The sequence below is a fragment of the Anabrus simplex genome, chromosome 1 (genome assembly GCF_040414725.1).
Source record: "Anabrus simplex isolate iqAnaSimp1 chromosome 1, ASM4041472v1, whole genome shotgun sequence".
NCBI classification, from domain to species: domain Eukaryota; kingdom Metazoa; phylum Arthropoda; class Insecta; order Orthoptera; family Tettigoniidae; genus Anabrus; species Anabrus simplex.
Genome location: NC_090265.1, coordinates 543996975 through 544024031, shown reverse-complemented (window position 1 = coordinate 544024031; position 27057 = coordinate 543996975). Strand labels below are relative to the sequence as shown.

Sequence of the window (27057 nt, the reverse complement as noted above, 5' to 3'; positions counted from 1 at the left end):
AGACAGCGCCACTCCGCCCAGTTCCAGCTCCGGACAATACAACAGAGTCATCAGCAGCTCCGCCCCAGCATCGCAGTCGCCGCCAGCGCCGCCGCCGTTTCACGCCGTACCGGCGTATTTAGGAGGGGAGGGTGTTGTATGTCCGGCGCTCACTTCTCGCTCCATCAGCCAGCTGCACGCGCGCCTGTGTATCATTCTGCTAGCTTCGACGCGCAGCCCTCAGTGCGCGTGCCTGACCATCGAGTGTACTATAAATAGGAGCTCCCTTCCTGCTCACTGGCCCACTTGCCCGGTGTCCAGCTCCAGAATACACCCTACGTCGAGCACGGAGGCTACTCCTCTTGAAAATGTGCTTCGACCAGGTGGACTGAATTTCTGGCAGTACGAGGTTTCACCTCTGGTCACCGCTCCCTTACCTTTTTCCGCTGCCTATGTTCCGTAATTCTTTTACAAGCCATTTTCATTCCCTAAATTATGCAAGCTCCCTTAGTTTCGCTAGGTGGAATTTCTTCAATCAATTGAACTTGCTTTTTAGGAATTCAGGCACTTCAACAAACAAGGACTCTCAAAGACATTTATGTTAGTGTGCCAGATAGTTCTCGACTATCAACGTGTCAATTCACAAAGACTATCTTTTCAAGATAGAAGTGTATATAAAGACTGTAAACCTGTACATATTGTATAAAGACAGACTTTTCTCAAGATTCAATATTCCTTTTTGCTTCAAAATAAATTTCAGTTATTTGTGTAAATATCATAAAGTGAAGCAATAAAAGTTGTGTTTTGTAAACTTCAACCTTGGTTACAACACCATGAAGGGGGTGAAAAGGGGGGGGGGGGGGGGTTGAACACCTTTTATGAGGAGACTTATATTTAAAAAACTGAAGAGGTTACAGTCATGAAAATTTAAATTTGGAACCTCCTTTAAAAATAAAGGAACATGTATTTTTTTGTTTTTGGAAAATTTAAATAATGGGGGGGGTGAAAAGGGGGGTGGACTTTTAAAATGAGTGCATCTATATCTCGAAACTGTAAAAGTTTACAGACGTAGAGATTGGTATTTAGAATTTATTTTCAAAATAAAGAAACAAGTATTTTTTTGTTTTCGAAAAATCCCAATAGGAGGGGTGAAAAGGAGTGAAAAATGGGTTGAATGCCTTTAATGAGGATACTTATCTGAAGATATTACCGACCTGAAAAAAAAGGTATTTGGAATCTCCTTTAAAAAAACATGTACATTTTGTTTTTGAAAATCCAAATAGTGTAGGGTTGAAAGGTGGGGTGAATTTTTAAAATGGGTGTATCTATATCTCAAAACTTTCAAAGTTTACAGATGTAAAAATTGGTACTTAGAATCTACTTTCAAAATAAAGAAACACGTATTCTTTGTTTTCGGAAAATCCCAATAGGAGGGGTGAAAAGGGGTAAAAAATGGTTGAATGCCTTTAATAAGGATCCTTATATCTCAGAAACTGAAGATGTTACAGACCTGAAAATCGGTATTTGGGATCTCCTTTATAAATAAAGAAACATGTATTTTTTGTTTTTAGAAAATCCAAATAGTGGGGGTGGGGGTGAAAGGGGGGTGTATTTTAAAAATTAGTGTATCTATATCTCAAAACTTCAAAAGTTTGCAGATGTAAAAATTGATATTTAGAATCTCCTTTAAAAATGAAAGAACACGTATTTTTTGTTTTCTGTAAATCCCAATAGGAGGGGTGAAAATGTGAATAAGGGGTTGAATGTCTTTAATGAGGATTCTTATATCTCAGAAACTGAAGATATTACAGACCAGACAGTTGGTATATGGAATCTCCTTTAAACATACAGAAACATTTATTTTTTTGCTTTTTAGAAAATCTAATGGGGGTTAAACAGGAGTGACAAATTGGGGGTGAATTTTTAGAAAGACTATATCTGCAGTATATCTCAGAAACGTAAAATGTTACAGACGTAAAAACTGGTATTTGGAATCTCCTGTTAATGTAAAGAAACAGGTATTCTCGGAAAATCTACTGAAGGGAGGGGGTGAAAAATTGAAAAATTAATTGAATTAATTATTTGAGGATACTTACATCTAATAAAAACTAAAGTTGTTACAGACGTGAAAATTGGTATTTAGATCTTCTTAAAAAAAGACGCGTTTTGGGGGGGGGGGGGAGCGGAGAATCATCTTTGGGGGCGGGTGTGAAAAGGAGTTGAATTCGTTTCATGAGGACACATATCTCAAAAACTGAAGATAATCGGTATATAGAAGATCCTTTACTATTAAAGAAACAAATATTTTTGCTGGAAAATTCACTTAAGGGGGTGGGGGGAGTGTGAAAGTAAGTGAAAAAAAGTGAATTATTTTTATGGGAATACTTATATCTCAAAACTGAAGGTAACACACGTGAACACTGGCATTTGGAATCTCCTTTAATCATAAAGAAACACGCCTTCTTTTTTTGTGGCGCGGGGAATCAACTTAACCGCGATGGGGTGAAAACGGAGGTGAGACCAATTGATTTTACTGTTCCTAATGTACTTATAAGGAGTCTCCGTGGCTCAGGCGGCAGCGCTCTGGCCTCTCACCGCTGGGTTTCGTGGTTCAAATCCCGGTCACTCCATGTGACATTTGTGCTGGACAAAGCGGAGGCGGGGCAAGTTTTTCTCCGGATACATCGGTTTTCCCCGTCATTATTCATTCCAGCAACACTCTCCAATATCGTTTCATTTCATTTGTCATTCATTAATCATTGCCCCAGAGGAGTGCGACAGGCCTCGGCAGCAGGCACAATTCCTATCCTCACAGCTAGCTTGGGGCTTATTCATTCCATTCTTGACCCGGTTGAATGACTGGAAACAGGCTGTGGATTTTCAATGCACTTATTCTGATCATAAACTGATCATTTTTAATCTTTCCTGGTTCGTTTTCAAGAGCCATCTTGCCGGGCTGAGTGGCTCAGCAGGTTCAATCCTGGCTCAGTCCGGTGGTATTTGAAGGTGCTCAAATACGACAGCCCCGTGTCGGTAGATTTACTGGCACGTAAAAGAACTCCTGCGGGATTAAATTCCGGCACCTCGGCGTCTCCGAAGATCTTAAAAAGTAGTTAATGGGACGTAAAGCAAATAACATTAACATTAAGAGCCATCTTTTCCTGTGGAGAGCCTTCTTAGATTACAGTAGATTCTTCTGGCATATAAATAAAAATTTAAACACATATGAAATAAACGATAGGTATAAGATTTACCATGCAATTGTTCACCTCTATAATAAGGTCACTAATGCACGGAAGTATGTCATTCGTATCGCCAGAAGTTGTGCGCACTTGCCTACGGGCGACAATGGTGCTGGTCATACTGTCATCAATGACAATGGCAGCAGATGTAATTTACCGCCAAGTAGAGGTCTTGCATCTTGCTGTGGGGTCCAGAGCAATAATAATAATAATAATAATAATAATAATAATAATAATAATAATAATAATAATAATAATAATGTTCTGGACCGCCATCAAAATGTGCGGACCGTGCTGGAAACGGGTCCTGGACGGGTAATGACTACGATTGCAGTCCGGCCGCCGGTTTAGTACCGCCAAGGCACCCAAGACGACACCACGCCGGATCTCCTCAAGGATTTGATCCACATTAAAAATCGTTATAGGAAAAGATGGCAAAGATTTAGGGACCCAACTGACCGGGTGGAATACCTGGACCTAGCCCGAGAAGTACAAAATCGATTGCTGGAAAAAAGATTGAAAAATGGGAGGAACGTTGCCGTAATCTCTCAGAAAACGAGTCAAATCGCGAATTTTGGTGGAATCTCTCAGAAAACGAGTCAAATCGCGAATATCGACGGGTTATATATAAAACGATAAGCATTCAGTTATAAATTTCAGTATAATACGGTAGCGAAGCACGGGTATCTTGCTAGTGTAGTTAGAAACTGTGGTCCTATTGTGCTTAAAAATGTCTGAATTGACGTTAAAACCTATATAATTCGTTTTTTAATCCCTAAATCAGTTAAAAATGCCTTTCAGTACCGGTATATTCCGAGGAAATAAAATATTTGCTAACTCGTGTTCAGTATCCTAAACAAAATTTTAAAATCGGGAAGCTGTAAACCACACTCCCCGAAATGCCTTAAGAACCTCCCGCAGCGAACACTCCCATATTTTGTCACGAGGCAGGAGATGATACAGTATCCATTGACCCGCTGGGAGAAAAAAAAAAATCATTCTGTGAGAATATTTCGGTGTTCCCGTTTGTTCAGTGTGTGAATTATGCCGGAAGTGTCAGGTTCCAACTCGTCTTTAATTAAAAAGTGGTTATAGGAGTTGTTCCTGTGAAGTTTGCAGCAAAGAGGTGAGTAAAGTTGTTTACTTCCCCGTAACGAGTTATTATCAATTTAGCAAAATAAGTATGGTATTTTAATTGAAGCCTATTCAAATATGTACAATTGAAGCTGCCTAAAAGTATTTTACAACCTACTTGAGAGTCTTTTAGGCAGCTAAAATAACCTTTTAACACCTAAAGATCCGAAGTCTAGTAATCATTATTGCATGTTTCTGCGGTGGTTGGAAGTACAGAGTGTTGTCTGAATAAAAACCTACAACCTGTTTTTTTACCGAGCTCGATAGCTGCAGTCGCTTAAGTGCGGCCAGTATCCAGTATTCGGGAGATAGTAGGTTCGAATCCCACTGTCGGCAGCCCTGAAAATGGTTTTCCGTGGTTTCCCATTTTCACACCAGGCAAATGCTGGGGCTGTACCTTAATTAAGGCCACGGCCGCTTCCTTCCCACTCCTAGCCCTTCCCTGTCCTATCGTCGCCGTAAGACCTATCTGTGTCGGTGCGACGTAAAACAACTAGCAAAAAAAAAAAAAAAACCAACCTGTTTTCCAGTCAATGACTGGGTCAAGGGTGCAATGAATGAAGCATAGGCTATTAGTACGATGGGGTCGCCACTCCCAAAGTGATTTATTAATGACTGATAGATGCTATCAAATGAGAATGGAGAGTGTTGCTGGAATGAAAGATGACAGGGAAAACCGGAGAAAAACCTGTCCCGCCTTCGCTTTGTCTAGCACAAATCCCTCATGGAATGACAGGGATTTGAACCACGTTATCCAGCGGTGAGAGGCCGATGCGCTGCCGTCTGAAACAAGGAGGCTCAGTGTGTTGTCTGAATATTAAGAGAAATGTGGTGGAACAAACACTAACACCCATTCTCTGGGCCAGAAATAATTAGACGGGATTAAAATCTTCGATCCGGATGGAAATCAAATCCGGGACGGCCACAACGCTATTCAGCCAAGGATTCGAACAAAGTGAAACCTTATTGAGTTTTATTATTACTATCAGTATTAACATTCAACTATCGCAATAGAAAGAAGCAAAAATCATTATTTAGTTTCATTATTTCTATCAATTTTAAACACGTAACGTTCGTTGTTCAATCTTGCCACCTGATTATTTTTCAGGGATTTGAAAACGCTTTAAAAATATAGTTCAGTACCGGTACCGTAGTTAAAACTCTAGGCTTTAAAGTTATACAAAAATGTACGGCGTCTGGAGGGACAGATTTTATTTGTACTATTGCTTAAGAATGAAGGAAATTCATACTTTAAAACGTGGGAGCGGCCTCACGCGCTGCGCTCACGAAAAGCTGCATCGGCTGCACCTCGACATTCCGTTGACAGCAAAACCTAGCTTCTTCTTCTTCTACTTCTCCTCCACACGTGGCGCTAAATCGCCATGATAGGTAGGAGGTGCTAAACGCCGAGATTTCTCGAGCAGTCGCGAGCAAAGCCGATGATGGCTGCTTCTCGACATTCCCTAGACACCTCTTTGCTAGACCTTAGCCTACAAGGAATACAAGGCCTGCCCAATAGCCACTCATAGCTGTCCGCCCTGTGGATGCTAGATTTGCCGCTAGAGGCGCTGCAATTCAACCTCACATGAACACCTCGGTTGGCGGTATTTCTACACGTTGTATGCCTACTGGTGACGTCGTATTGTTGAAAATACGTCAAGGATGGGAAACACATATCTGGTAGGTTCATCAGGAAGTTGTACGACTTACAGAAAGTTAAAAGTAAAATTAGTAACAAGACTGACACAAAAACATGTCTACCCGACAATATTTGAGAAGATGCACACGGGCAGTGCCGTGGATATTTTCTCTTCAGATGTCATTTCGGCGCTCGATTTCTTGAGGCAATACGGGTCTCAGTTTGGAATAAAAGAATTTCAGGATGCTGAAGGTACTATTGAGTTCTTGAACATAGTTAATAAATGGTTCACCATCCTCAACGTGAAGAACACTTTGCAGCATATTCGCTCTCGGAATGAAGACGCAATGCATTTCTTCTCAGTTGATGATGAAAGATTGGAATGGCTGGATAACGACTTCATTTCCTATCTGGAACTCTGGAAGAAAGCATGAGCAAGTTCGGTGGAATTCATAAGTAAAGAAACTTATCAAGCAGCTTGTTTGACGACAAAGTCTGCTATCCTGTGTGTCAAGCACCTGCTTGAGAACGGCTTCCATTTTTAGCTAACCAGAAATTTTTCTTCTGATGAAGTAGAAAGCTTATTTAGTTGCATCAGACAACTTGGAGGTAGCAACGACCAAACAAACGCTCCAAGTGTTACACAGGCCCTACATAACATTTTAATAACTGGACTCGTTAGTGCATCTCTCACGGGGAATGTAGCGCATGAATCCGCCTGCAGTGACTGGATGGCAACATCTAACTCAACAGGGAAACGTACTAGCTCAACAATTCACGCGGATGAACCGGCAGCAACGAATCCTAAGAAAACAAGAAATTTTCAAACACAACTGGAAAGCATCGAAAAGGAAGCCGAAGGAGCACCATGCGTTTCTATGTCGAGTGCCGAAATGGCATATATTGGAGGGTATTTGGTATGAGTTGCCGAAGACCACTTGCCATGTCAGGAATGTGTAAATAAAATTAGTAGTATCCAGAGTCCATCTCCACTAACGTCATTAATAAAAATGAAAGACAGAGGTGGTCTCACGTATCCAAAGCCAAGTTTTGTTTCACTGCTGATCAACTGGGGCAAGTAACGGACGAAATGATATTGGTAACGCTGGGCAGTCCGCAAATAGCACAAACATTAACCGAAATACTGTTGCCACATGTTGCTAAAATCCTATTCTACAGAATGGGAAAAGTGATCATCCTGAGGAACTAAGCAGAATAATATTGCAGAAGTATCTGCGCCCCTCTGTCACTAACTACGCTAATGGCATGACAGATGAGTATCGCCGAGAATACTTCTTGAGTAGAAGAACAATTTATGAGAAGAAAATATCAACGAAAGTGGTTAAATTCGTCCCTTTTCACTGAAAATCTGCGGTGCGGTAGTAAAAATATATAGTGCAGACCTTATGTCCTTTTAAATGCCCCACATAAATTTAACAGTTGTGTGTGTTATCTGAAATGAAAATCCACAGCTGAATTGAATTTCTAGGGGTAAAATGTGAACATTTATTATTTTCTACTTCATTCTGATCAGTAACGTACATAATATACAGGCGGTATAGTGTAGATGTAAATTTGTGCTGGTTTCAACTCCCGTTAGCAATGCTAGTGAGTGCTGATGTGAGGTGGTATACTAGCGCTGCAGTGGTCAAGGCGCGCACTGCCAGGCGGACACTGTTTCTGAAGAGAGCACTGCGAGTGAGCAGGCTTTGTATTCCTTGTAGGCTAAGGCTAGACACAAGTTGAAGTGACGTGAGGTGCAACCAACGAGCTAGAATAACATAGAGGGGCTGTATACCTGATATCAGCGCTCCCTGCTTGAAGCAAGTTGATAAGGGGCAGCCATGTTAACGGTTGTCAAAACAAAGCGAATTGGCGCGAGAGCATATTTTGGGGTGACAGGGAGATCGTGCATGCCAATTTAATTCCCTAAGTTTTAAGAAGCGAAAAGATAGATTCTCGCTTTCAAGAATGCCAGCCGTAAGCTCAGCGATTGGTTGTACTAATCGGAGTAATAAAACCAAGGATATATCGTACTTTAAGTAAGTATTACTGAATTATAGCCGAGATTCCTTTTTGTAATTTCTGTTTTTAATTAAATCCATTTTATTGTTTACTTAGCGAAAGTACGGATAGCCATGGTAATTATTTGTCGAATTTTGTTTCAGATTTCGTTTAAAGAACAAGGAATTAACTGAACAATGCGTTGTGAGGGCGAAAAGAGATAAATGGTATCCCACTCAATTCAGTTGCTTATGCTTTGTACATTTCCAGCCCTATTAAATTTTCATTCACATTTACAAATAAAGGAAATGGAACGGCCACCACCAAGAAAACGTAACCACAAAAAATCACTTATTTCGTTCAAACGTACACCAAATATGATAAAACAGCATTTTACTGCTATTTTTGAAATGTATACAGCCTTTATTGTAGATGCCTGTTGCCTTGGTTTTTAAAACTATGCCACACTTCATAATGGACAACTTAAAAGCTAGTAATCCCAGTATGATATGGTAATGGGAGAAACATGATATCCCCCTATATTATAATAAATAATTACACTAAACGATTATTGTGGTAAAGTATTCATGGGCCGCCTCTGTGGTGCACTGGTTAGCGTGAGCAGCTGCCACCCCTGGAAGCCCGGGTTCGATTCCCAGCTCCGCCACGAAATTTCAAAAGGGGCACGAGGGCTATAACGGGATTCTATCAGCTTGGGGAAGTCAACTGAGTAGAAGTGGGTTCGACTCCCACCTCAGCCATCTTCGAAGTGATTTTCCGTGGTTTCCCACTTCTCCTCCAGGCAAATGCCGGGATGGTACCTAACTTAAGGCCACGGCCGCTTCCTTCCCCCCCCCCCCAAAAGGCCCCTGTTCAGCATAGCAGGTGCAGCCCTCCCTCACTGTTGTATCCCCCGACCCAATGTCTCACGCTCCAGAATACTGTCCTTGAGGTGGTAGAGGTGGGATCCGTCGCTGAGTCCGTGGGAAAAACCAACCCGGGAGGGTAAAGAGATTAAGAAAGGGACACGGTACTCATGAGGATGCAATAATTTTTAAAATATTAACAGAATGGGGTTGTAACCTATTATAGGTGCCTATGATTTTAAGGTTTCCTGTCATAAATATTTATCCATCGTTTTTATTCTAATTTACGCTTAACCACAACAGCCAAGCAGGATAATGCTCTTGTTCCGATTTCGAGGCCTATTCGTATGTCACTGTGCGATGATTTCGAACTACCCTACAATCAACTGATTGTGATGTTGGCCTCGTGCCGCAATATGATGAAGTGGCGGTATTCGCTTTCATGCTTCCTTTCGGCAACGGACTTTAATTCTCCCCCAGCGATTCTAAAATGCGCATTTTCTACACTTTTCGTCATTTAAAGGCCATGCCCCCTTGCTTGTGTGACAACAGGAAACATGGCGGACGTTCGTTCTATTAGGTTCACCCAGGCAGCGCTTCCGCCTCTCTATGTTATTCTAGCTCGTTGGGTGCAACCAAATACAGTCAAATACAATACTGTATTTGGTACAACAGCGGCGCATGGTGGTCGTCGGGAAAGAGAAAGAGTGGTTTAAAAAAGAAACGTTTTCAGTTTTTTTACTGTTTTTTACATTTCAGTCTACCCTCTGTTTTTGTTTCCGTGTTGTGCATTTTTCTGTCGCGTTTAGAAAACAACTAGGCCTACGACTAAACTGATGCAATTTTCTAAATCAGAGAATGAGTAAATCGGTAAATCGTAAATTTCTCCAAGTTGGCATGTTTGCTTGATCGGCTCGATTTATCCAATGATTTATCGAGTACGGTATCGATAACCGAATCTGACTCCGATTCTCGCTACTTGTCACTTTCGATGTCTGTCATTTACATTTACGTGGTGAAATTGGTTAAGACTGAAATCTTAATCAGCTGTTTATACCCTAGTAATGACAAATGCACCTAGAAAAGTATGTGTAGAAGAATACGTTGAGAATTTCTTGGCAGAGGTAATTGGGTATTGCACACTGGGGTATGATATAGTTGAACCTAACCAAAACATATTTCACCTTTGTGGCATTTACTTCCTTTTCTTTTCTCCCATATAGAATTCAGCACTTCGTCGTAAGTTGCAAAGTAAAGCAGAAGCATTACTTATTTTAAGTAAAGAACTTGACCAATGTCGCACGGAAAGGGACCAGTTCAAGTTGATGGCCGAACAGCTACAAGATCGGTATTCTACATTGAAAAAGAAATCATTTGACTTGGTACGAATGCCGAATACATGATGCGGTCAATTGACATTTGACTATGAAATTTGTTTCTATTGATTAACCGTCATTTTCAGGGTTTAAGCAGAGCGTATCTCTACTCCGATGGATTGGATTCCTACAGCTCTGGGAGCAGTATATTACAGGTTTTAGAAGAATCCAAAGAAAAGAACAAAGCTCTTAGAATTGAAGTGGAAGACTTGAGGCAAAGACTGCGAGACGCACAAGGCGATATCAAGGTTTGTTCTAATTGTACTGTTAGGTTCTATGGATGTAGTAATGATCGCTGAACTATGCCATACCATCAAGTGGTGTATTAAATCAGGTAAAAGATGGTAAGGAAATAATTTTGTTTAATTTGGCACCCTCCCTTCTGATTAGATGCTGAGGTTGCCACTCCATTGACAAGCTAGGCTTAGGAAAAGAGGAGGACTGTGATAGCTGTCAATTCTTTAGTTATTATCCTTCTGTTTGAAATAGCTGTAGTGGTGGTGATTATTATTGTAAGAGAAAGTGCAGCTGGGCAACCATCCTCTCTTGACTCTAATCACAAGGGTGAAGAAGGGGTCCAACCCTTCGAAGAATGAGGAAAGGGAACGGACATGAAAATGAAAGACTTCCATTGCCTCGCAAACCTAGTACCGCCTGGGCTTGTGATAGAAATCAGGATATACATAAACCAATGTGGGTTATCAGTTTAAGAGTTTGTATACGTGACAGATAATTAAGATATGCTAGTACTTGAAGAATAGATATTGATCTTGTGACAAACTATGAAAAGGTGTATTTCAGAGTATGCTTATGACAGTAAAAAGAAACTATCTTGATGGGCCTTTGTACAGTATGTTACTTTTAAACTATACATAGTACTTTTACATTTGCTTTTTTTTTTTCCATTAAAATGATATTTGTTCGTGGCGTCGACCTCTGTAGATCTTTTGCCACTACTTTCACCATATGATAGGAACCTGCATGAGTGGAAGTGTAGAGTGTTGAATGTGAGGAAAGGAATGTTAAGGACGACACAAACATCCAGTCCCCAGGCCAGGGGTGTTAATCATTTACAATTAAAAACCCCTGACCCAGCCGTGAATCGAACCCGGAGTCGCCGGATAACAGGCGAACGCGTTGCCCCTACACCACGGGGCCGGATGAATAATTTACATGTGCTTAATTGTGTAACATTTTAAAACTTGTTTACAGTTAAATATTTCCGTGTCTCATGTATTTCAAAACTGTGGATCACCATGACTGTGATTGTGACTGACTGACTTCGTTTTGACCTTTGTTCTTGAGGCCCTAGGTTCAGTTCCTGCCCGGATCAAGAGATTTTAATCTCAGACGGTTCATTCCGTTGGCTTTTGAGGATTTGATGTTTGTACTGTCCTCAAAATACATGCTCCAAACACAACACTATCCTCCACTTAATATATACACAGTTTTCTGTACACAGCAGATGCCGATCACCATCGTTGAAGAGTCTCCTTACAAGAGCTGCAGCGGACCAGCAATAGCCACACAAAATTATTAACAAGATGTCCCAAACTCTTTCTTTGAGGCAGCAGTCATTGTTGGATGTTTAACTGTTGTAGGTTCTGAGAGTTCGACTGAACCAACAACGGACAAATGCAGCATCTGGAGAAAACCAAACTTTTCCATCTCATCAGAGAGAAGAGCTAGTCCAGCAGCTTGAAACTTTAAATCAAAAGGTAAACTATTTCCATTGTCAATGAGGATAAGTTATAAACGCAGAATTTTTTGCTCAAATTGTTGCAAATATTGTATTTTGATGAATGCTTATCTACTCATACAGTATATGTAAGTTCTGCATCTTTATCTCCCATAGATTTAAAAAATTTTGTAGACAGGACTCTTTTAAGTTAATATATTTGATACAATTTATGACCTAGAAGTTTAGTGTCTTGTATAATTCATTTTCTTTAAAAGTAGTCTGTAGTCCACTATTCAGAGACTATATTTATGGTACTTGAACAAAAATGCAATTGCACTGCTGTTCAAAATGCCTGAATGTAAAAAGAATTTATTGCAGTGTACAGTTGTCATGAGCAAAGAACTACAGTTACCGTAATATAACATAAAATGAACACAATTTTTATACTGTGAATTGAACTTAATGTTACGTTTCGTGTAGCTGTGAGCTTGCACAAAGGAGATGGTGGGTTCGAATCCCACCTTTGGCAGCCCTGGAGATGCTTTTATGTGGTTTGCTATTTTCACACCAGGCAAATGTTAGGGCAGTACTTTAATTAAGGCCACAGCTGTGCCCTTTCTAGTTCTAGCCCTTTCCTTATGTCGCGGAAAACCTTCAATGTGTTAGTGCAACATTAAACCACTAGTAACAGGAAAAAATAATGTTAAGATTTCTTACACTGTATCATGAAACAGCAGCTGAAGAAAGTTTTTTTTTTTTTTTGCTATTTGCTTTACGTCGCACCGACACAGATAGGTCTTACGGCGACGATGGGATAGGAAAGGTCTCAGAATGGGAAGGAAGCGGCCGTGGCCTTAATTAAGGTACAGCCCCAACAACTGCCTGGTGTGAAAATGGGAAACCATAGAAAGCCATCTTCAGGGCTGCCGACAGTGGGGTTCGAACCCACTAAATCCCGACTACTGGATACTGGCCGCACTTAAGCGACTGCAGCTATCGAGCTCGGTAAAGGTGGTTTTAGAAAATAGATTCTTAGTATATTTCAGTAGAATAAGACCTCCAAAAGTTTGAACTAGCACTATTTTGATCTTCTTGATCTAGTACACACTCTGAGTAACAATAACTAAACATTAGTTTACAAACGCTTTGAGCTCTAAATGTGATGCCCGCGAGTGCAAATCCTTTTATCAAGTTTGTTAAATACAATCAAATAGTAGAGCATGATTGCAATCTGATGGCACAAGATCAGAAATATGCAGAAACCAGTTCTCATTTTGGGTAAATTGATTGTTGAAACTCAAGACAGTGGGAGGTGAAACATTCAGTCTAGTTCTATCACAGAACTTCACGCATAGTCTACTCGTGGTTGACTGTGTACTTGCCTTGAGCTCAACTCATTCAGCGTTGCTTTCTAACCCAGTTCAGCGAGTGGTTGAGCAGTGGCTGTAGCCTGCCCTCAGCAGCTATGCTTTGGTTGAGTATCACAGCCGTTACTTCCTCCGCTCTCTTACCCTTCCTCCAGTTCCTTTCCTTTTCCTCAAGTTAGACAGCTTTGTGCCATCAGATAGTAATCAGGCTTCACTAGATTAGATTTGCAAGTGTCTCCAATATTTTCAGTTCATAATTACTGTCCATCATAGCTTTAGGTACCAAATTACCAGATACATTATTTTCACACACACGTATGAGAACATGGAACAGTTAACCATTATTTCCCTAGCCCATGAAATTAAAAAAGCATTAATTATTGTTATGAAAGAGTAGTTATTATTCACTCAAGAGTAGAACAGGAAAATTTGTGGATCTCTTGACTCTTGGAAAGATTTGAAGAGAGTAATGGAATAACTTATCCTTTGAAAAGTAGTAGCAAGTGGTTAAGAAGTGCTGATTTAAATTTGCTACTCTTGTGTGACTTAAAAAAAACTACTTCAGTTTGTTGGGGTTAGCTTACTTAATTCATATGTATTGACATATCTTGGGAAAATTATTTATGTATATGCTAGCTGATGTACCCATGCTTCGCTATGGAATTCTACATTGTATACAGAATTCTAGGTTGGGTAGTGTACATTTTGTGAGTAAGATTGTAGCTAATAAATTGTACAGCTCTTAACATTACCCTAGAAATGCGACAAGGAAGTCAACAAACGTCTTTTTTTATTTAAAGACTGGGTTAGGGAATTTTCTCATGGCAGTGGGAATGTTGCAATTAAAAGCAATGCTATCATTTGAAATACTCGATCATATGTAAAAAACCACACATTTTCTCAATTTTAACAATCAGTAGAACAATGCCGATCACAATCAAGTTGGGGAATTTTCATTATAATGGCACACACTCGCTCTCCACCTGCCTTTTTACATACCCAGAAAGACTGCCTTAGTGGTTTTCCCAACTGAAATCAGCATGGAACACTACAATGACGCCAGTGGGAATGTCGCGATTAAAAGCAATGCTATCATATGAAATATTCGATCATATGAAAAATCACACATTTTCTCACTTTTAACGAACAGTAGTACAATGCTGATCTAACAGTCCAATGTTCCAGAGCTGGAATGACCAGGTACAGACAGCCGCGAGCCGTGAACACTCTTTTATTTTTGGGGTGCAGAGGGGGCAAAGAGTGGAGAGTCTCAGGGCAAAAACTATGCCCTTTTAGTCTTGTTTCCCAGGAGTACCTGATGAGTTGGAAAATCTCAATTCACTACACTGGCGGAGGAAAATCTATCAGACTTGGAGGCAAATTTTTCCTCGAAGCCAGAGGAGAAACCCCTCTTGGCTGCTAATTTGGAATAAAATGAATGTAGAATTTAATAAAAGTGAAGAGGAAGAAGCTCATTACAGGGTTGAATTTTGAGTTATTTAGTGAACTGTGGTGCTATAATTTGGAATAGGCCTCAATTGTAATTCTAGACCAGGTCATACTACTACTACTACTACTACTACTACTACTACTACTACTACTACTACTTAGTGAGCCACCGGTTCTTCTCATTCAAATTTAACTCTTGCCTTGCGCCGACTTCGACTACTTCAATCACAACCTGAATTTTTTACATTTTAAAATATAGCGCACTGTGCATATATGTTTTCATTTGTTTCCGGTATTGCGCTTTTTACTATATTTTTTCTCTTCTTTTTTCACGTCAACTGTTCCAAAAATTCCACAGGATCACAATTACTTATTGAATTATATTGAATTATATTATATATATCTATATATACTTACATTCCCGCAACCGAAGCAAATACTGGATCATTAAGCTATTCTTCATTTTATGTTGGCGTTTGAAACCACAGTGCCTGATGTTGAATATATCGCGCTGATCACCGGGAGCTGGCAAGTTACTTCAATTGATCTACTCAGCTTCAGCACGATTATGGATCTTCATATGTGTTCGATTGTGTTATGACTTTGTGCCTGACAGTGTATACAAGCTAGCTCATTTAACCGTTCTCCGCTTTTCGTAAACATAAAACTTTGCCTAACACTGCGTGTGCCATACTAGCATTCAGAAAATTACGCACTGTTTCTTTTAAGTGACTTACATTTTACTTCTTCTGAATTTGACAGTGTCTACCCCTATCATTTTTATATCGCCTCTTCTACTGATCTGGAGTGAACTTGATCTTTTATTTTCTTTTTCCTATGCATTGTTTTTCATGTTTTAATTGGCTGATGATGACCTGGACTAGGGTCGAAATTGGTACCACTTCTATTTATTATTAAATAAGAATGTAATCACTGCATTTCTTATTATTTTGTATTGAATAGCAACCTCTTTATTTATTATTTCAATTTTAACTGGTCACTGTTAAGCGATTTCAATATCGCAGGCCTTCACATTTAGTTTTCTTCAGACTCTGAAATACCATTCTTATCATAGTTGATACGGTAAAACTGAATTAAACAAATGATCAGAAATTGTGTTGTCTATTACTTTTGTTATGTAGTAATTTTTAATAGGACCAATAACATAGGTATTTAAAAATTTTATTTTAGGCGCCTTCCCCTAAAGTACAATTTTATCCAGGGTGAATAAAATTATTTATAGCTTAGACTTTAGTTTCTTATTCCCCGACTCTATATACCGAATTTCATTAAATTTTGTTAACCCATTTTCTCGTGGCTCGGTGTTGATATGGACTTAGCAACAAGAATACAAATTCACAAATCAATATCGAACGCGAGCTTCAAAATTAATTTTTAATGAACATATTTATGCAAGCCTTACCCATTGTACAGGTACCAGTCTTATCGGTAAAAATGTGTAAGACATAAATTATGGGAAATTATTCTGTATAACTTTAGTTATGTAGGATTTATCGATAGGACGACTAATAATATATTTCGGAACTCAATTTTAGGCCTTCCCCTAAACTACCATTCCACTTAGAGTGAATAAAATGATTTATAGCCCAGATTGTAGTGTATCATCTCCCGACTTCACATACCGATTTTCATTCATTTCTGTTCAGCCGTTTTCGCGTGATGTGTGTACATACAGACTACAGAAAAGTAGAAAGTGCATTTCCTTGTTACTGTGGACATGACCGATACAGAAATACCATCCTTATCAAATTTTGAGCAATGTACAGACAAAACTCTTATTTTATATATATAGAGATGATGAACAACAAGTGTACAAATTTACATCAATGACAATGTGAAGTTATCCTTACCTTTCTTGTATATATCATGGGAACATTCTATAGAATGGAGCAACAAACAAAACTGGTAAATGTAAGGTATTAATCACCTCATATCTCCTTAAATAATGTTAAGTATGAATGTAAATAAATAAATTATAAAATTATAAAAAAAATTAATCACCTCATATCTCCTTAAATAATGTTAAGTATGAACGTAAATAAATAAATGATTTAATGAAGCCAAGCTTTCAGCCAAATCCAACAAACTGTATTATGTTATTCATACAAGTGGTCTATCTGTCTTGGATATCTCTTCTTTTATAGTGCACTCAGTTGGAGTCAGACTTGCAGGCTGTATTGGATGAGAAGGAGGAACTAGTCACAGAACGAGATGCATACAAGTGTAAGGTTCATCGACTCAACCATGAGCTCAATACTCTCCTCAAAGGAGATGGCAGTAACAGACTGGTTGACATTGATGCATTGGTCATGGAAAATAGGTATGTGGTGTCTCAGAATGAATATTTGGAGAACAATCTGTTTCATAATACAAGCTGAAGTCATTTTACATACATCAACAAAAACAACTTATTCAAGTCCTTTATCATTCCTTGTAATTAAAATCGAATTGGCATGTCTGATGTATGGAACAATACAGCTCTGATTTGTATTACCTGGAAATATGCATGCACTTATACTCTAAAAATATGTGTTAAAAACTTCAAAATATGACTTGGAAGGAATTAGATATCGCCCAAATATTACTTAGAAAGACTTTTATTTAGACTGTAGACAAGGAGCAAGCTGGACACATTCCTTACATTCTTTTTTTCTTTTCATTACTTTCAAACATTTAATTGCAGAATCTTTCTAAGGAAGAACATCCAAATTAACCAAATACAAACAAATTCTCTTGGCATTATCATCATAAATTATGTGAATAATACTTGGAGAATAATTAAGTGATGTGATAAAATAATGCTTTTCTATACTCGAACCCTAGTTATAACATATTTGTGGGTTAAGCCTATAAAGAAGGGGTGTTTGGTTGGGACAAATATTTAAAACTATTACCGTATCACACACTCATCCTTTTCCACATTTGCATACATTGCATTGGTTTCTGTCTTTTAGTTAGTACTATATTGTCCTGTTGTGTTTTCTTTCTGTTCTCCTCCTCTTTCCACATCGACCTGTAATTTCATTTTTTCTGTTATGTGTTCCTATCTTTCTATACATAACTTGATTATCTTATTAAAGAATGTTGCTTGTCTATATTCCTCAGTAACAAATTAATTCAAACCACTAGTCTTAGCATCCATAGTCCAGTAGCTTACCCACCATACTAACCATCCAAATAATCCAAACGATGAAATGTCAGAAATAACCATTGATAATACATGCTAAATGGAACTATGAAGAACTACAGCTTATATCAGTCCATCATATTCACCTGGCACCATGTCATTTAAATAGGAAGTAGTGTAAATACTCCCTCATGTTTGTACTTCCCTGTCCTATGTTCTCAACTTACACATGCTTAAAACTGAAAGATGATTCAGCTTCAGTGGTTTAGTGTTCCCCTTGAACCAGAGGGCTGGTTTATGAAATTAAACAATACAAACTGGTATAAACTCATAAGCCCACTGCTACACTGGGGCGAAACGCTGGTAATTTCACAATTGAAAATGCCTGTAAAATGTTTGTAATATTAAGATTTCATTGTACTTTGGTTCCAGCCTGTCTGATGCAGTCTCATAATTTCAGGTATTTACAGGACCGATTGCATCAAGCTGAAGATGAGAAAGACATGGCTAACCAAGCATTATTAAAATACAAGGTAAGACTAGTAGACTAGTGGGTGGTTTCTGAAAATTTGCAAAAGAATATGGAATACTTCGTAGTTGATTACGTATTAAGATTTGTTCTTTTACTGTCTGTAAGGTGTAGTTGGATAAGCCAAATCTTGCTGCCGCATTCCTATATCATAGGATGGAAATCAAGTAGTGTTGTACTGAGTGTTAGTAATAAAGGACTTTACCTGTTTAGGACACATGTAATTATTATCAATTTTTAGGAAGTGAACATATCAAACTATAATGTTTAAAATTATAAAAGGAAAACCTGATCTTTTTGCCCGGATACTCATGCAATATTTTTATTTGAATTGATGCTATTATCGCTTTACCCTGAACATGCAGTCTTATTGTTTAAAAAACCAGCAAGTAAGGTGCAAGACTTTCATCTCAAATTGTAGGATGAAACTTTATAATATGTACGGTGTAATTAGTAATTTAGACCAGTGCAGCCAAGTACTGCTTAGCTCTTCCGTTGGGTCTCGGCATGAGGAATGCTGTAAGTTACTGTAGGAATGTCTCGTGCAGTGAATTTATAAGAGTATTTTGTATTGTTTAAGTGATAAGCATGACTTGCTGTGTACAGAGAATGTTGTTTTAGCCAAGCATCGTCAATCAACAGTGAAATGCCTTGGGAGCCAGTTTGTTCCCCGCTCTTGAGGAACGAGAGCAGCTTAGCGAGCAAGTAGGGGAAGTGCATGATGTAGTACGCACTGAAGGTCAGTGGCGCAAAGGTATAGCACATCTTTATGGGCAGGTTAGATTGTGACACAGTACGCGTGAACTCGCGTGAGGTGACAGTAGTGTGTTCCGGCTTTTATCCTTACATCACACCACGTTCAAGCCTAGTCGGTAAATGTTGCATTCACTATGGAAGAGAGTTCAGCATAGCGTAGGCCATTGACACCAACAAGTTTCAAACCTTCTTGGGAAGAAGAGTATTTGATACTTCAAGAAAATAACACACAAATAATATGTAATAAAATATTGAATCACATTCAAAAATTTAATCTGCAGCGCCATTGTTCCTTATGTCATTCCAACAAGTATGATGAATATGAAGGCTGGGGAAGTATAGCGTTACTAGAAAAACTTTAAAATATCACATTTGAGGATGTACATACATTTCATATTACCCTACTCAACTCTATATTATAATCAGAGGTGATTTCTTTATGTACCGGTATGTATTACATTGCTATTGTTCATATGGTAACATTTCCAAGCGGCAAGTACAGTACCGCCACGGTATGCAACCTGCCTGTCCGCTGCTCTCTTGACACGTGAATGACAGCCGGCCCGTGCGGAGCAAGTAACACAGGCTCCCTAGAGCAACTACGTGATGACGTCTGGTTTTAGCAACATATATGAAGAATAGCAATGTGATGCATAGAAGAGTATTTGTTTGAACACTGTGGACATTTTACATTGGACAAGTTATCAGATCTGAGAGAGACATCCTTTAAGGCAGAGTCAAGGCAATACTGGCTGGGTATCAGAAATTGACCAAGTCCTAGAATACTGGAAATGCATTTTAATTTTTGCTTTTCCAAATTTCTTAACAAGGGTCAATGGTAATTTGTCACCTGAAAATTTCTCTATGCTAGTCATATATGGGTAGATGATTTTCTTTTATTTCAGTTTTCAGGTAGATCATTGAACGTATGTGTACTGTATTTACCCATGTAATTTTCCTTCTCACATCATTTTCCCACTCTTAATTTTGAAATGGAAATTTTGGGAAAAATACAAATTTGCATAATTTTCCCACCATGATTGTGTACTGTAAAAAGTTTTCTGTCATCCATGTGTTTTCTGTTTATCTTGTTTGCAAAATGTGCGGTCATGAAAATGTTACGGCATTTTTAAACCTAACATTTGTTCATTGAATAACACAAGAAATATACACATAGTGGTGTACAGTATGATGTGGTTAGATGCTAAGGAAGTTACTGCACAGTATCAGAATACAAAGCCGCCCTAAAGGTCACAGTGCAGATGAATGGATCATGGCTACTAATCTTCCGGTAAAGGACGCAGCTTTCAGTGGCTACACGTTTAAGTAATGTAGTGTTCAAGCAGTCAGCATATCCATCACTTTCTCTGCTGTTTGTGTTCATGACATCTGACAGCTAATAATGAAACAATCGCTTTTGTTGTTGTGCTTAATTCCGTAGTGTTATTTCAAAATACTTCATTTCTTAAAAAATGCATGATAGTTGACACAGAGGTCTTACAACAAAGGCAACTGCATTCCAAAACCTGTGTCACTCATTGCGTAGATAACCGCTTTATTTAATACACAGTTCAGCTCGAATGAACGGAGCTGGGCTGAGTGGCTCAGATGGTTGAGGCGCTGGCCTTCTGATCCCACCTTGGCAGGTTCAATCCTGGCTCAGTCCGGTAGTATTTGAAGGTGCTCAGATACGTCAGCCTTGTGTTAGTAGATTTAGTGGCACGTAAATGAACTCCTGCAGAACAAAATTCCGGCACCTCGGTGTCTCCGAATACCATAAAAGAAGTTAGTGGGACGTAAAGCAAATAACATTATTAGGAATGAACGGGATAAAATGTTATGCACATTTCAGTAAAAATTGGTTACATTTTAACAATGCCTGTTGAGCTATAGTCCTGTTATTTCAATGGCTGGTCATCAGTTTATATGCTGTGAATGAGATGCGCAAGTAGCAAAACTACAGTAAGGAGACCGCTTGGCTTAGCAGGCTATATGTAATGTTGATATATGCATGCATTGCTAGTATGCTATGTAACAGCATAGGAGGCATGCATTTATTCTGTGACATACACTGGTCTCTATGCTAATTATTTTTGCATGCATGAGTGAATAGTGGTTAGTGATGGGTAAAGAAAACAGGAGTTGCAGTACTAAGTTTAAATTAACATTGATCATGTTTGCAGAAAATAACGGTAGTAATGATGTGTACCAGCTATTGCTGAAATACCATACCGCAGAAGCGGTGGAATTACATCGATATTTTAGATTCAAAGTTGAGTTATCATTTTCCCTCCCCCCTTTTTTGAAGTTGAAAATTGGCGTAGAAGTTATGCAAGCAAATATATTATCTATATGTTTAAAACAACTTGATCAAGAGTTAGGTTAATACCAGGGAGGCTTCAGACCTTGGAGAAGCTGCTCTGAACAAATAATAACTTTGAAACTAGTCATGGCGTATTACAGAAAACAAAACAAGCCCCTTTCAATAGCATTTACAGATTTCAAGAAAGCTTACAACTCCATCCATAGACCATCATTATTGAAAATTTTAAGACATTTCGGACTTCACCCAAAGCTAATCAAACTGAACTTACTCTAACTAATACAATTTTTAAAATTAAGTTATGAGGAGAACTTTCTGAACCATTCTTAGTAATAACTGGTTTAAGACAGGGTGACGGATTGTCACCTATTCTTTTTAACTGTGCACTAGAGTACGTTATGAGGGAATGGTACAAGAACAACTCCAAAAATATAAAAATTAGAACCCAGAAAGATAACATACATTTGAACTGTCCAGGATTTGCTGCTGATCTAGCTCTTCTGGCCAATGATATTCAAGAAACAAAACAACAAATAAAATCTTTACAGGAAATAGCTCAAGATATTGGTTTGAAAATTTATGCTAACACAACTTCTGCTTGCAAACAAAATTAAGCTGGGAGACCAAGAAATAAAAATTGTAGAAAAATTCAAATATTTAGGTGAAATAATCACACATAACCTGAACGAGAAACCAGCATGGCAAAATAGAATATATAAATTGGTTACAGCACAGCGTGTTATTAAGAATACATATAATAAAAAGTGTCTCTCAGTAGCAACCAGATTGAAACACTAGAAAACAGTCACCCAGCCACAAACTACATATGCAAATGAAACATTATTCAAAACAACAAACACATTTGCAATAGAGTACTTAAGTTAGAAAGGGGAATAGTGAGGACCTCTTAAAATAAAAATTATCAAGTAAACGGAGTCTGGAGACTAGCTTCGAAAGGGACAGTTTATAAAGAAACAGAACTTGTGACTAGCACAATGAAAAATAAACGAATATCATTCTTAGGCCAGCTAATACGGTTACCAGAAAATAGGATCAGTAGAAAAGTAATAGAAAAATTATGAAAGAGTAAGAATAATATTAGATGGATCACAGAACTTAAAGAAGACATGAGAGAGTTGCATATTACAATAGAAGATTTAAAATACAAAACCAATACACTCAAAATATTGAAAGATATACACACTAGACTACAGACAAAAATCAACAAGCAAAGAATAGGAAGAGTGATTCCATATGCAGAAAGAAAATTTCATTCAGAAAGGATGAAACAGTATTGGGCTGACAAAAAGAAGAAAAACCTCCATAAACCTGACTAAGTAGTCCTATGTTGGCTAAAAAATTAAAATAAATAAATAATAATAATATTTAAAACATGAGGCTGACTTTGTGACCATGAATTTAAGAGAATGTCTGAACCGATTGACATCGTAGAGCATTCTAACAAAAGCTCTTGGCCCATAGAGTCTTTGAAAGCATAACCATTTTTTACTGTATATTTTTAAATTATGAAAGAAAAATGTAGTATTCTGACTGGCCAAAGCGCTTGCCAGTACTTCAAGACCGCCTGAACCGTGAAAGCACCGAGGCATCTGGCACAATAGAGGAGGTGGAAGAAGGTAAGCATGCATGCACGGTTAGACATCTTCCTGGTCAGCTGTACTTCGGCTTCTTCAGCCTGTGTTGTAGTGAGCCACTGGCCAAGAAGAAGCTGTTCAGTGCAATTTTACTGTCTCTTTTGTAGTTTTCACTATATTTGCTAGCTTGAAGTGATTTTGGTTGAATTTAAACATTGCCTTCTCCATGTCATTTCTCCCTATATTTGTTAGTTTTAGTGATTTTGGAAAAATTTCAACCTTTTCCATTTATACACTTTTCATGTCATAATTTTAACACTGAGGCTGTGAATGTCTTCGACTCCAGTAGTTAGCAGCGAGTCAATCCTCCATGTTATACTAATGTGCTAATTTTCAATTTTGATTTTGCCGACATGGTATTCATAACAAACCATGAACAATTTTCAATTATTAATGAAATAATTGACTTTCTCCAATGAAACAATACAAATGTAAAGAATGTATTTTTCATTGATGGTCCTGGAGACACTAGAGAAACATTTAGGATATATAATACAAAAGTGCTTCAATTTAGGGCTTCATGTTATATCAGTAGTGTGGATAGGAATAACTGCTGTTTTGCTGCCCAGCAATTGAACAGTGCACATTACATTCTAAATTCCTCTAAATTGAAATGAGAGTTCGGTGTGTGGATTAAAATTAAATTTGAAAGCAGCTGGCGATATTTGATTAGCACAGCTCAAAAATAATGCCCCAATGGCAAATAGTTATTCATTAATGTGTGTGAATTGTCTTCTAAAATATATCATAGGTAACGACATTCCATTCCCTCTGGTGGGTGAATTATTGGTCTTGGGGGAGATTTCATAAAGGTTTTGCCTGTTTTGCCACATGCTTATCGCCAAACAATTATTTATTTATAATTGTATTAAATACTCTCCTCTTTGACCTTTCTTCAAAATACTGTTCGCCACTTACATAAAAATATGCAGGCAAAACTGCAAAAAATTGAATTCGCTGATTTTTTTTTTTTTTTTGCAAGAAATCTGTAATGGCGACTACCCCTCTGTAGATGGTGACAGATCAAATGTGATTGAACTATCAGCTGTAATTTTAGTACATAATGATATTGTGATAGAAATTTACAGCAAAACGTTGACTTCTGCGAAAAATGTCATTTTTTAATAGTTGCCATTCTTAATTAATTTGAAAGTCATTAGGCTTATATCTGGTAGTTAAAAACCATACTCTAATGTCAACAGATTAATACTGAAGATGAAAGCTAGCTATCGGTACTTCAATTTCCTACATAATTCTTTAATTTCTTTGAATTAATGGTTTGACTCCACATATTCTTATTGTAATAATTGGAACCATAGTTACGCTCCGTATAAATCTAAATGTTTCCCAGTGGCTCTTAAACAGAACCAGATTAGGCCTATTTGTAAGAAGTATGTACAAAAATTGTTTTGAAGTAATAAGTGGAGATAAAGCTGGACAGAGAGCTCTAATTGACTTAACAACATCTAATAAAACACTTCTATTTTCTTTCAAGATGCATCAATTTCCAATTTGCTTGGCATTTTGTATCACTTAATTTATCTCTATTTACTTGAGCCAGTTTTCAGCCGTGCCCATTTAAATGTTTTGCAATGTCAAGAGAGTGATATTTTAAAGTTGCAATAGAGCCAAAAGGCAATTGTACAAGGCATGCACTGAGCAAGTAGCTGTGTAGTTTGGGTCATGTAGCTATAAGCTTGCATTCAGGTGTTGGCAGCCCTGAAGATGGTTTTCCATTGTTTCCCATTACCTTAATTAAGGCCATGGTCACTTCCTTCCCACTTCTAGCCATTTCCTAGCCTATCGTTGCCGTAGGACCTACCTGTGTCGGTGCGATGTAAAGAAAATTGTGAAAAAAGTAAAAAATAAGGTGTGTAAAATATCTGTTGGTCTTCCCAGAGAATATTTCTTTTAAGCAGTTAGTCTATAGAGTATGTGTTACGTAACAGTTAAGCTTGCATTCATGATGTGATGGATTCAAGCTCCTATCATCATATTTTTTTTTGAGAAGCATAACCAGTTATTTTTTCTAAGAAATGCATTTAAAAAATCATAATCATACAAATAGAATCAATCCAAGATGACTACAGAAAGAGGAACATCTGCAAGATGTATGGAACTGTCAACACAATTAAAAAAGGATTTCATCCAAGGTCAAGTATTATGAGAGATAAGTCTGGAAATTTAATTGCTGATCAGGACAAATTATTAAATTACTGTAAGCAATATTTCGATTCCTTGCTGAATTGTGATAATCCAGAAACCTGTATTGGTAAACCATCTAGTTCCCCATCAGAACAACAAATACCAGAGCCATCATATCAAGAGGTAATACAAAGTATTGTATGTTTACAAAACAATGAAGCTTCAGGTAGTGACAACATTCATGCTGAGCTTATTAAATACAGTGGAGAATGATTACATAAATACATATATAAGGTCATTCTAAGGATATGGCACAATGAAGTTATTCCAAAAGAATGTTACTTATTGTCCCAATTCATAAACGGGGGGATAAGGAAGAACTTCAAAATTATCGTGGCATATCTTTTGTAAACACGGCCTACAAAATACTGTCTTTTATTCTTTTACAGTGTGTGAAACCATTTGCTGAAAACGTTAATGGGGACTATCAGAACGGTTTTCGTAGTAACAGATCCACTACAGACAACATATTTGCAATTAAGACTGTTAATGATAAGGTGTGGGAACACCAGGAGTCAGTTCATTATCTCTTTATAGATTTCTTCAAGGCATATGATTCACTCCATAGACAAGGGCTGTGGAACATCATGATGGAGTTTGGCTTTCCCATAAAGTTAACATGTGCAAACTGTGTATGGATGGTAATGTTAGCTGTGTTTTGCTCAAGGGCAGAAAATCAAGTTCCTTCCAGAATAAAACTGGTCTGAGACAAGGGGATGCACTATCTCCTCTTCTATTCAACATTGCACTGGAGAAGATTATCAGGAAATTAGCTCTTGTACCTGCTGACATCGTACTGGGGAGACAACATAAAGTCCTTGCATATGCAGATGATATTGTTCTTATGGGCTGCAGTGAATTAGAAATTAGGCAGTTATTTGTGGAACTAGAGGAAATGGCAGCAAAATTGGCTTATGGATAAATGATAAAAAGACACATTACATGGTTGTACAGAGAACGAATCATGAGGAGGTTGACAGATTGCCTTTGAAGATTGGGAAATATATATTTAAGAGAGTAGAGGAGTTTAAATTCCTTGGTGTATTAATCGATGAGCAAAACCAAAGGCATCAGGGACACCAAGCTAGAATTAAGAAAGCAAATAAGACATTTTACTCTAAGAGCCCTATATTAGGCTCCCAAGCTTTTAGCAAGGAATGCAAAAATGATTATATACAATGCAATCATTCAACCAGTACTTCTATATGGTTCCGAGACATGGAGTATAACCAAGAAAGAGCAGCAGCAGTTGTAAGTCTTTGAGAATAAACTATATAGAAAAATATTTGGCCCATGGTTCGATCTGATCTCTCAAAGCTGGCAGAAAATATCTAATTATGAGATTTACATCCTCTCTCAATGACACACTATAATGGGTGTGATAGAATCCAACAGAATGCGTTGGGTTGGTCATGTACTGAGGATGCAGGATAACAGAGCACCAGTAGATCTATACAAGGGATCTCTTAATGGGAAAAGACCTTCAAGAAGACCCTGAAGCACCTGGAAGGAGGAGATCAACAAGGCATGCCAGACCCTCCAAATTGATAACTGGGAAGAGCAGGCTCAAGGTCAAAAAGGATGGAAGAGGATTGTGAGATCGGCACGGGAACTTCACTTCCCTCAGAAGCCTACGGTGTGAGTGAGTATAATCACAATCATGAACCTACTCCAGTTGCCCAGTACTGTATTTGAAGTTTTTGA

At 38.1% G+C, this 27057-nt stretch overlaps 1 protein-coding gene across 1 annotated transcript in view; it reads left to right on the top strand.

Annotated features, from left to right (window-relative positions):
• The first annotated feature begins 9537 nt into the window (after window positions 1–9537).
• LOC136857108 (coiled-coil domain-containing protein 149) overlaps window positions 9538–27057 on the top strand; it is a 94062-nt gene continuing 76542 nt past the window's right edge. The window contains exons 1-6 of the mRNA XM_067135506.2: window positions 9538–9988; window positions 10088–10246; window positions 10327–10488; window positions 11842–11958; window positions 16903–17078; window positions 18346–18418. Coding sequence (XP_066991607.1) covers window positions 9929–9988; window positions 10088–10246; window positions 10327–10488; window positions 11842–11958; window positions 16903–17078; window positions 18346–18418 — 747 coding nt within the window. The 5' untranslated portion in view covers window positions 9538–9928. The remainder of the gene's footprint in view (window positions 9989–10087; window positions 10247–10326; window positions 10489–11841; window positions 11959–16902; window positions 17079–18345; window positions 18419–27057) is intronic.